This window comes from Sphaeramia orbicularis, chromosome 19 (assembly GCF_902148855.1).
Source record: "Sphaeramia orbicularis chromosome 19, fSphaOr1.1, whole genome shotgun sequence".
Taxonomy (NCBI): Eukaryota; Metazoa; Chordata; class Actinopteri; order Kurtiformes; family Apogonidae; genus Sphaeramia; species Sphaeramia orbicularis.
In genome coordinates this window covers 19,731,282-19,743,581 of record NC_043975.1, presented here as the reverse complement: position 1 = coordinate 19,743,581, position 12,300 = coordinate 19,731,282, and the positions used below count along the sequence as shown (strand labels likewise).

The following is a 12,300-nucleotide window of genomic DNA, read 5'->3' as shown; positions in this document are numbered from 1 at the left end:
GAAGATGGAGGAGACAGGCTCAGATGGAAGCAGGTTATTTGCTGTGGTGACCCCTAAAGGAAGCAGCTGACTGTAGTAGTAGTAGTAGCAGTAGTGGTAGTAGTGGTAGTAGTAGTAGTTGTGGTGGTAGTAGTAGTAGTAGTAGTAGTAGTAGTAGTAGTAGTAGGCTTTTGGTCATTTGGTCACTTGGTAAAAGGCTTTTGGTCATCGCATCGTCACCTACTTCCTACATACATATAGAAGGGAAAAAAAATAAACCTGATAGCAGGTCAACAACTTGTATAATAAATACAAAAACACAGTTTGTTAAGTATTTTACAATGACCACAATGGTCTAGCTTCAAGAAAGTTGTTCCTGGGATTCTTGATCTGGTAGTACAGAGACACAACACCTACTGCTTCCACAGATAAACAATCTATTCTTAGGTAACATATAATCTTATTCTAAGGTAACAAGCACAACAGTTAATCTGCACAAGATGATAAACCAGTGTTAAGCTTATTATCAATTCTCATTACAAATAATTTTTGGGTCATTTTAGGCAGCAGCATTTGTAATTATATGTGTACTTGTGTGTATGTGTATGTATATGAATGTGTACAAAGTGAAAACTCTATTTGTCGTATAATTAATATCTCTTCTAATGTAAAACGTGTTCCTTTTGGCAGTTTTTCCTTTTCCATGTGGGACTAAGCTCTGTGCTGCTGTAACAGTCCACTTCCTAAAGCCATAAAAGCCCATATTCCAACCAGACCTGCAGCACTTCACTTCCAAAGTCGAGCTCCAGTCTCACACCTCCTCCCACTCGCTCTCCTGCTGGTTTTACAGGCGAGTCGGGGAGGGTTGACCTAGGTCAGCGTCTCTTCTGTGTCTTCAAGACTAACTGGTCCCATTGACATTGGGGAGCTAATTAGCAGGTGAACTTTTCAGCTTTAATACGCACAGCATCGAGGATATTAACTGCCTCTCTGATCTCCGAGCCGCTCGTTCAAGATGGAGACCACATATGCTAGTGCTAACCTAACCCTCCCTACAGATCAGAGGCACACGGTTGAGAATTAATTGTTTGTGAGGTGTTCTTGAGTTGAACATTCAGAAGATTTCTGGCAAAAAAAAATTGCAGAAGGAGTGGGAGCAACGAGCAGCAGGTTGAAGGATAACTCAGCTGTTGACAGATTTGATGTTTGCCACTGTGCGATTAGTAGAGGCAAACACAGATAATAAGCTTGTTTACGGTCTAAAAAGTAAATAGGATCAACTAGAGTCTGAGCAAACAACTGTTGTATATATATATCTCTATGAATAGAGTCAGCCAAAATAATGTACACATACATCAGGAAAAGAAAAACTTGCATAAATATTTAATTTTTATAAGTACTTCTATACATATAGCAGTGGTGATTTCTCATAGACTGCAAGGGAAGCTCGGCTTCCCCTAAAATTACGAAAATCAAATGGTTAAATATATACAGTTGTGTTGACATTTCATTGACTACAAATGTGTTAGAACACATTCATCTCACAGATGAGTTCGTTCAGAATCAGCTTTATCACAAATCAGCGGACTCCATGTTATTCACTTCTCATACATTCCCGTTGCGCTGTTTTCTCATTCGATCTCTGCTCAGTGCATTTGCCCGTAGACGCTCAGTGTCCATGCACTTCAATGGGACTGAGTGGAACAGTTTTTTTCATTGCCTCAAAACTGGACGGTAATTGGATAAATGCCATGATGTTGTCCCGCCCCCGGACGCCCGGTGTCTCTGGGGGTGAATGGAGCTGTGGGCGGAGCTCGGCCGGGCTGGACGCTGAGCTTCCACGTGCTGATTGGAGGATCAGTCGAAAGGCTGAATGCCGTTTGATTGACAGCTATTTTCAGATCTACTCCTTCACTGACACAGGTCAGTTTCATACCGTCACGCATTCTGCTGTGAAATCAAGAGAGAAACCACTACGAAATTACTTGTTCATTTCTTGCACTGTAAATAAAACACACTCATTGTACTTCCTTGTTTCAATTTAACATAAATTCAGCGTTTTCTTGTTTACTTGGTATGATGAGGTCAAAGACCATTTTCTTAAAAAGGAACGGAGGGCCGAATTTATGTTTAAATAACTTGACCATTTTTTTTTTATGTAAGCCGAAAATGAGCTTCCCCTGTCTGAAAGACGAGCAGCCACCACTGATATATAAATACCTCTTTTGAAGTTTGATCAAATTACAATAACACTGTGTACTGTTGTGTGATGTTTTCCCAACAGATGGCATTACCCTCATGAATGTAGCATCAACAAGTGATGTCTACAACATGGCAGCAGTACGGATGTCAATTGAGGAACGTAAGATCATTTTAAAGTGGTACTTCAAATTTGAGAATGTTGTTGAAGTCCAAAGACAATGGAGGTGTTAGTTTGGTTCAGAAGCTAGGCTAGGACGAAGAGGTGCAGTCGAGTTCCCTGCACATTCTCCTGATTTAACACCTGCAGACTTTTACCTCTGGGGGACCCTAAAGGATGTTGAGTACCGGAGGAAACCGACTACATTGTTGGCCCTTAGACAAGAAATTGAAAATGCATGTGCATCAATCCCACTGGACACTTTGGCCAACGTTACCCAAACAGTAGTTCGCCATACGCATAAATGTCTGGAAGCCAATGGCCTCCACTTTAAGCACCTCTTGTAATGGTAGAGGCCAAAAGTAACTTGTATTAATCTTGTGATGTCTGAATAAATTTGGTATTGAAATATTTATGCAGGTTTTCTTTTCCTGATGTGCGTATACATTATTTTGACTGACTCTGTATATATATCTATATATATGCTTTGTAGTATTTCGAGGGGTGAGAATAACAGAGTACCTGAAACGACACTACTACTATAATGATGGTATCATGAAACAGCCACGATTCCAAACTCGAACACAATCATCTGTTATACATCACAATCTCTGTATAACTGAAGAAAAAAGTAGAAAACAAGAACTTTGTGTTTGTTCCCGTCATTGTGGTGTCACCTTCATGGATTTTACATCTGAAATGACACATCTGAGAAAAAAAAAGGCTGAGCTTAGCGCACTCAGTGCTCTTTAACACCCACATTCATACATATGCCATCATTGAAAGACGTACTGACTCAAAGTGAGTCACACTGGCAGGCAAATGTGTTGAGCGCCTGCATATTTTAATTAAAATATCGAAATTTGGTGCTAGTGTGATATGATATATTGTATATTTCATGTGCTCAACTCCTTGACTTATTCAGAATATTTCTGCTTATTCCCATGACAATTTAATAGTTAGTCTCATCTCATATCATATAACAGTGATATCATTTAAAGGTTAAAGGCTAAGTTTAACTCCCAGTAGGGAAATTCATTTTACCCACAACACCCACAGTACTTACAATTGGGTGCTTCTATGAAATTGGGACTAAAAACAGGACAGAGGGGCTAAAAATTCAAACCAGATGTAGACTAATGTTATGAAGGAAGTTTGGAAGCACTTTGGGTCTATTCTGAAAATAAATATTTACTGAAATAGAAGAAAAAAACTTATTCAGATAAAACACATTTTTATATATTTTTTTCATATATATATATATATATATATATATATATATATATATATATATATATTTATATATATATATATATTTTTTTTTATACAAAAATCCATGTGTAACACGGTAAAAAGGACACCAAAATTACATGCTACTATTTTTTGGAATATCTTTTTATTCTTTTATAGGTACATTTTGGGAATTGAACTAATTATACAAGGTAGAATGTTTCACAAAAATGACCACTGTTGCAAAATCACTTGTGATTTACATGTGTTTAACCCAGTAAAGCCTGAACCATTAAATCATTGACAGAAAATTCCAGTTCTTTGAAACTGGAGCCTTTATTGGTCCTTCTGAACAACCCCTTTTTTTTTTTTTTTTTTTCAAATATCAACTTCCATGTATGAGTTTCAATTTTGTATCATATTTGATACATCAGGTCTCAATGCTCCAATATTATTATTTTTGAACAAACAAAAACATAATATAACACAAATATGTCTAATAAATCGGTAATTTCTTTTCACAATATTTCAAAAATAAACACATGGAATCATGGCCGAACTGGAGGAATATTTTGCTATAATTAAGCTGCTGTTTATCTCGTTAATTCAGAAAAATAGACCTGAATTGATTTTTTTGTGTGAATGCAATACGCTTCCGTATCAAACAGCTGCTTAATTATAGCAAAATATTCCTCCAGTCCGGCCATGATTCCGTTTGTTTCTTTTATCCCTAGTTACGATTACTTCCGGGTCAGACAATTTAACTATACTGAAAATAGCAAAATTAGATTCAACGGTCATTATCCGTTTTTCCCATTTTTCATTTGAGCACAAAATCAGGAAATGTAAAAACGAACCGTTCTCTGTTTTTCACTCTGGTTTTGAAAGTGAAAAACAAAAAAAAATTAGTCTTTTTTTTTGTTTTTTGTTTTTAAATTGAAAAACGAATGAACGAATGATACACGGATTATGATGTCACATGACTGTAAAAAGTTAAACAAAAAAAGACATTCTTCCACCTGATTTTGTTATTCATTATATCCATTTTTCTAACTAAATATGCCTCTTTTCCTAGAAATGTATAAATATTCAAACAAATTTTTAAGTTGTCGCATCAGCTAAACCTAGTTTTTAGATGTCTTTAATATAAACCCAACAGAAGTAAAAAGGAACACTCATTCTGCAAGATTTTTTAAAGAAATTCTTTGGACATTTAGTCTAAATGTATAAGAGAAACCACAAATCCAACTTATTACAGTCATCTGTGTTTTGAATCAAGAACTGTGTGTGAGAAGAAGATGCTGTGAGGCTGTATACATCATCTATGGAAGCATGAAGAGTCACGCTAAAAAATATTTGAGAATCTTTGGGGTTTCTCTTTGAGATGTTGTAAGTACAAGTCAACACAGAAAAAAAGAACTTTCTCAGTATAAAAGCAGCTCGCTGAAGGCATAGCTGCTGCTTTTGCACAGAGCTGATTGATGCGATGTAGCCTATATCTTTAATAATCTGTCTTTTCTATTCATTATGTATAAGTTATGACAAACTTTTGCACTATATTTCAGAGAAAATCCACCTCCGAACTGCGGTTGAGCAGCTCTGGTTGACAGGAAGGCTTTGAGAGTGCAAATAAATGGTTGGAATTCTTTTTTTCTTGGGGTTTTACATGAATAGAAGGAAAAAAAAACGTTCATATTATGTTTTAGTCAATGTTGCTACAGAGAAACTGTCAAATAAACACTTAGCCCACCTTTAATTGACTCTTTTCTGCACCGTACACGTTAAAGGTCTTGTTTAATTTTGTACCTGCATGTTTCTCTTGTGTGTAGTGTACTGAAGCTGCCATGTGGTGCATTAACACTGATTAAAACCAGTGAAGTCGGTTGTTTAGTCACTGTAGCAGATGATGCTCAAATGTATCGGAAAACTCCAGTTCAATGCAAACATTAGTATTCTGTAAGGACTTCCAGTATATAAGCCATTACAAAATGTAATCACAGCAGCTGCTGGGTCATGACATGTCAAAAAAAAATTCAATTCCTCTGAGTGAATGCAGCGTACACATCGATAGGCACTTATTAAAAATATGTATGAGACTTACCTTCATGAATATGGACACTATGACCAGTCCATTGGGGCTTTTAGCAGCTTCTGTATAATTTGTGTACAGCTCATGATTGTAGTGGATCAGTTGAACCTGGAACACAGTGAAAAGAGAAAGAAAATCACAATTTGCTTTTGACCGATGCCGTGAAATACTGAAAACCTTGGAGCTCAATGCCCGTCTAGAGAATCTATATCCGACTTGCTACATGTCAAGAATCCCTCACACACCTAATCCTTCGCCTCTGCTACATCTTGTCAGATGATTTAAGTGGAAAAAATCAATACCGGATCAAAACTCTCCCATGAATTCACCAAGATAGTCAGTTTAATGGAAAGAGCTGGTGTTAGTTACATTTTATACTCGGTGTAGATGTGGATAGGAGTCATAAGAGGGACATAAAGAGGCGAGGCTTCTGTCATTATTTGATCCAAGGCCAGGCTGCTTTCACAGACTGAGGTGAGAGCAGCTAAACCATCTCCCAGCATGAGGTTAATGTTTCACTGACACAGATGCTTCATCCACCCCAGCTGTTCCAAACCCCTGCCTTTTAATGATGTTTATACGTGGCCGTGCCCGGGATGTTCGACTTCTAACTTAAAAAGTGGAAATGATGGAAAGTGGAGCCCACAGTGTTCAGAGCAAAGAGCACAAAAAGTGAGTTTAAAGCCAACAAGTTGAATCTATCGGGAATACACGTATTAGACGTTACTTGGCAGTGTTTTGGATTTAGTTACAACTTTTTCTGTGTCATATTTATAGAATTTGACTGTTTCTTTTGTGTATTTTGTTACCTTCTCAAGCTAGGCTGGTGGTGGTCTCCCTGTAGACAGTATTTTATTAATCATATAACGCCAAACGTATCATATTTGATACATGAGTTTTGAAGCCCTCTACATGATCAGTGTGATTTTTTTTTTCTTGAACAACCTGATGTATACAATTAGATACATGCAATACATGGATAATCCACCAGGGGGAGGAATTCATTCACCAGAGGCCTTTCCAGTGACACTACAAGATTGTCATTAATGAGGAAGGAGGCAGAATTTTGCTAATTTTGAAAAGAAGTTACCAATGTGTTAGACATGTTTGTGTTATAATATATTTTTGTTTGTTCAAAAATAATAATATTTGAGCATTAAGACCCGATGTATCAAATATGAAACAAAATTGAAAATAATACATGGAAATTGATATCTGAAAAAACTTTTTTGGGATCTTTCAGAAGGACTTATAAAGGCTCCAGTTTCAAAGAACTGGAATTTTCTGTAAATGATTTAATGGTTCAGGCTTTACAGGGTTAATGGACAGAGGAACCGTGATGTCACCCTGTGGATTATGAACTAGGTGCTAGTTTGTTTTGGCCATCACCATGTAGGTTTTTTGGACCCAGAAGTGGCCGTATTTCATATTTGGAGAAAAGGGGCGGGGCAAAGGGTCGGAGGTTAGCAAATACTAAACACTTGCTTACTGACTGTAAAACTGGAAACTGAATCAAGCACTGCATCAGGGCTCTAAAGTCTCATGCACTGGCCGTAAGACACACATTTTAACCCATTTACACACTCAAACCTTGTATTTTTCACACAGAGAAATTACCAAGCTAACACCCATCAAGTTGCACTGCTATTTTTTCTAACAGTAATTTAATTCATGCTTTTAGATGTAAAGCACTTTGGGCTTCGTTATGTTGTTGTTAAGTGCTATAGAAATAAACTTTGATTGATAACAGCGGAACAGGTAGGAATCAAGTGATTTCCCCATAGAATTCAGAAAGCGCCTGCTGCCACGCACCAGCTAATCAAATAAAAAGAATATAGCTACTGAACAGCCAATCAAAAAATAGCATTGCTGTATCTGGGTAAGACTGAGATAGTCCCGCTAGTTCAGTATGAACCATCCAGACCACTCAGGTCATCTGGTGCAGGTCTGCTCTGTGTTCCCAAAGTCAGAACTAAACATGGAGAATCGGCGTTCAGTTTCTATGCTCCATATATCTGGAACAAACTACCAGAAAATATCAGGTCTGCTGAGAGTCCGAGTTCTTTTAAGTCCAGGTTAAAGACTCACCTGTTCACTGCTGCCTTTGACTAAAAGGCTTTTGACTTTTTAAATTTTATATTCTCTTTGAAACTCTGCACTGCAACTCTTACTGTAATATGTGTGTTTTTATTTTTATTTTATTTTTTATTTTTTGTGTTGTTTTCTTACTTGCTGTTTTTAATCACCTTTTATATGTTTATTTTATAATGTTTTAAATGTGTTTCTTTTTGTTTCTTTTATTTCAATGTCCTGTGTGAAGCACCTTGAATTGCCTTGTTGCTGAAATGTGCTATACAAATAAACTTGCCTTGCCTTGCCTTGCCTTGCCTTACAACAAACACTAACATTATTTCTGTCTCACACACCTGCACTAAGAAATGCGGAATTAAAGAAATATTTTTTATTTGTATGATTTTAGGTGTCATATATCAGATCAGACCCTCGTCCTCACCCTAACACCCCCCATACCTGCTGCCAAAATCTCATTTTAGAGTCTTGTTAGGGGAATCTATTGACTAACCCTACATTTGAGCTCTCTGTCAGGAAAACAAAACATATTACATATTGATTAATGAAGCGGCAATATAAATATAGACCATCGGATCACTTATTACAGGGTCTAAATAAAACAAATGAGCCTGGAATGACTCATGAAAAAAATGGCTATCTTAGTATTTTTAAAAAAAAATAATTTCAGTGTAAATGTATGAAAATCTTTTGAAGCCAACTCCAGTGGCACAAAATGGCGTCACAACTTTAGGATACTTTTACATCGGCATCATTTTGGAGCTGAGGTCCTTGCCCCTTAGTGTTTTCTCTATTTCCAGTCTTTGTGCCATGCTAATCAAACACCAAATTCAGAAATAATCACACTCTTCTGTTGTAATTATATGCAATTTAAGATGGTTTTATAAATTAAGATGCTTTTGGTTTAAAGGTTCTTTATAGCAGATTCACGTAAGCTTCTGTTCTTACGTGATGTTTGTGTTGTGTTCTAGCTGTTTCATGATGTCAGCTGACTATTTCTGTAGCCAACGTTGTACACACTTGCTACAACACAGGAGCAGAAGAGACATGAAGGAAAACTCAGGAATACGCAGAAGGATTTTATGGAAAAAAAACAAAAAAACAAAAAAAACTGACCCAAGTCTACTACACATTAGCATACATGCTGCTTATATGGATGTTAAAACCTCACAAAAAAAGTAACTCTGACATTGAGGTTTGCAAAAGACACTGTCTTCTGAAAGCCTCTGAGATCTTAACTACATAAATGTGTATAATCCGAGGTGCTGCATCATATCTTTTAATGGTTGCAATCAACCCATTTCCATGGTAAAAACTCTTGAGTTGGTGGTAAAGATGTTAATGTAGTGCCTCCAAGAGCCCTTGAAATGCCCAACAAAGATCTTGAAATGTTTTTTTTGTTCAAAGTACTACTGATATTACACACACTGAAGACTGAAAAAGAATCTGATATTTTGAGAATAATATAACTTCATGAAACAAGTTAAGGCATTACAAGAATAATGTTATAGTGTTTATAGAACAAAAGTCATATTACAAGAATAAAATCACAGTATTTCAAGAAAATAGTTGATGCATTATAAGAAAAAACCCAATCTTATGAGAAAAAGTTATAATTATGTGGGGGAGCTGCCAAAACAAATTCTGCTCTGGGTCTGTAAAACATATGCTGGGTCTTGTATTTGGAATAGAATAATAATTTAAAAAAAAAAATCTCTGTGGACTTTGGGACACTTTATTTGTCTACACTGTCTCCAGACAAGTATTATATAGCTTCCACTCATGCAAAAATCAACATAAAATATAGGCTAAGTTGTCAGCACATGTCTACTTTAGCATTTCCTGATTGCAAAATACCAATCTTGCAGTCTTTTAATGTTTCTTGGACTCAAAAAAGGTGTTTTGTTTGAGATGTTCTTTGGATTGAGACAAGTTTGATGTATAAATGTATTGAAGTATCGTTATTTGTATAGGTTGAACTTGACCATACCATGGCAATTCCAATACGATTACGTTTTATTGGAGCGCAAAACAGGTTGTTTGTCATGATTTTCTGCTCAGAGCCTTTGGTTAGTTGGTAATAAATCAGTAAAAAGATAATCACATTATCAGAAATCTAAGGCAATATATATATTTATTTTTTATGACTGGACAATTTAGTACCTCTACCTCTGAGAAAAACTGCTGAAATTATTATTGTTGTTGCTAGAAACAACTGAAGAGAAAAAAAGAATAGCATACCCTTACATGGACTTTCCTTAATAGTGCCTTCAATACTGTGTACAATAAGTGCAGTAATGCTGCTGAGTGTGGAATTTTAAATCGTACTTTACGTTCAATACTCTTCGATACCCTAGGCTTCCATTTCATCATTTGTGGATGTAGTATGCATTTTCAGAAATACACACAATAAACTGCTATGTGTGTAAAAGCAGTAAAGCACTTATTTTAAGCACAAAAGGACGGTAATGATTTGGAGATCTTTCTGAAAAAGCTCTCAAGTGTTTGTCTCTCCACCTCCATCAAAGTCTCATCCTCAGTCATTGGGAGAGGGGGCTTGGCACGTTCTGTACTGGAGGATATAAATAAACAAATGTAAGAGGAGAGTAATTATGAAATGCTCGATTGAGGGAGCGCACCGCGACAGAACGTCTATAAATGCAATCAAGGCAGGAGAGGAAGCGATTAGGGCCTTTCGTTGATCTGATTAGATTTTTAGGTGAGAACGGCAGAGGCAGCCAAAAAGAACTCATCTACACTCTCTCACTGACAAATTGCACAAAAGTTTGCTGCTAGTGGGCAATAAAAGGCCAGTGTGGGCCATAATAAAGTGAGAATGTCTGCCAAATGGAGGAGAATAAGGAGGGAGATGCAGAGCAAAAGGAAGAGACAATAGAGGTCGTAATTAGATACAGAAACAACTGAAGAAGAAGCTAAAGAGAAGAGCTACAGGACTGGATGACGGCCTGGTCTGTGGGGACGCAGTGCTACATCATTTATCATAGTGTGCCTCTATTAACCGAAACAGAAAATACAGTAACGCTTCTATGTTTTTAACCCTCAGGTATCCCGTCCAGTAAGGCCCTTACTGAGCTCCAAATGTGCCTTTTTGGTACACTTGTGGAATAATGTCAAAAAAAAATTCACACCGTTTGTTTTTAATTCTTTTACACTTTTTTTCTATTTCATCAGCTTGAGCCGTAAATAAAAATACCAAATACTCAATAATTGTCACATTTTTTAACCCTTTAAATTCCGTGTTTGTAATGTAAACAAACCATTTTTTTGGAGACAAAAAACAAATAAAAAAAATAAAAATACTTTTTTTCAATATACTACATAAGAAGAGGATTACATATTATTTGATTTTTGCAGCCTGGCTTATGTCAATGATTAACTCCAACATTGGTTAATTTGCAATATTATTTTTGGTGCTAGGTCAAATGATCAAAAATACTAGCATCTGTCACCAAGTGTGCGTAAAATGCACATTTATAAATCAAACTATTAAATATTGTATATTGATTTATTTTTCTGCTCTACTTTGATTTTATTTTTGTAAGGTCAGCCCTAATCATACATATCAAATGGAAGAAATACAGTAGTGCGTTTTATGCACACTTGGGAGACAGATGCTAGTCTTGTAATTTTCTTTTGTTTACAATGTGCAAATTTTAGTTGGTGGCCAGAATTTTAAAGATCATGCAAAAATGAACACCTTTTGAATTCTACCCTTATTTAAATTGTGAAAAATAATATGAGGTTTTTTAAAACGAAGTGCAAAGTGTGCCTAAAAAGCGCACCTGGATACCGGAGGGTTAATAAGTATCATAAAACAAAAAGATGTGACACATTGAGAAAAAAGCTTTTTTTCTTACACACATTTAAACATCTCAAACTAATCATGATAACAGGGCTGCAAACAAGTACTTCCACTGTAAACCTTTTCTATTTATGTGTACGTTTATATTCTAACTGACCTGAATGCAGTGTATAACCTCCTAAGACCCAGCTATGGCCTTTCTGTCCACATTTGTGGACAAGAGTTTCACAACTTTATACAAAAAAAAGAAAAGAAAAGAAAACTGTCCACCACAAAGGACATTCCATCAAAATTTTAAAAACTGCATCTGAAAAACTGTTGCATCATAATATTTCCAATAAAGGCACTTATTTAATAAAAACAAAAAAAAAGCTGGTACTTTGCTGACATTTCCTGGGTCCCAGGAGGATAAACCAGAACATACCCAAGTCGATAGTGAAGCTAACCAGTCACACCAAATTGCAAAGATTCTGTGTGATATTCAGTGCCATCTAGTGGAGAGGTTTACACATTGCAACCAACGGAATACCTCTCTCCTCTCCGCAGAAAACATAAAAACAAACAGCTGTGTCCAGACTATAATAAAGTCACAGGGTTTTCAAACTGAAAGCAGGTCAACAGGGCTCTTAAAAGTCTTGTTAAATGTATTTCAGAAACATTCTAGTGTCAAAGTTGTGTAGATGCTAAGTGGAAATGTGGTCAACACAAAAAAGTAGGACCCTAAACAAAGAT

At 36.2% G+C, this 12,300-nt stretch overlaps 1 protein-coding gene across 1 annotated transcript in view; it reads right to left on the bottom strand.

The window, feature by feature from the left end:
- ca10a (carbonic anhydrase Xa) overlaps positions 1 to 12,300 on the bottom strand; it is a 563,638-nt gene that overhangs the window by 21,907 nt on the left and 529,431 nt on the right. The window contains exon 5 of the mRNA XM_030121906.1: positions 5,670 to 5,765. Coding sequence (XP_029977766.1) covers positions 5,670 to 5,765 — 96 coding nt within the window. The remainder of the gene's footprint in view (positions 1 to 5,669; positions 5,766 to 12,300) is intronic.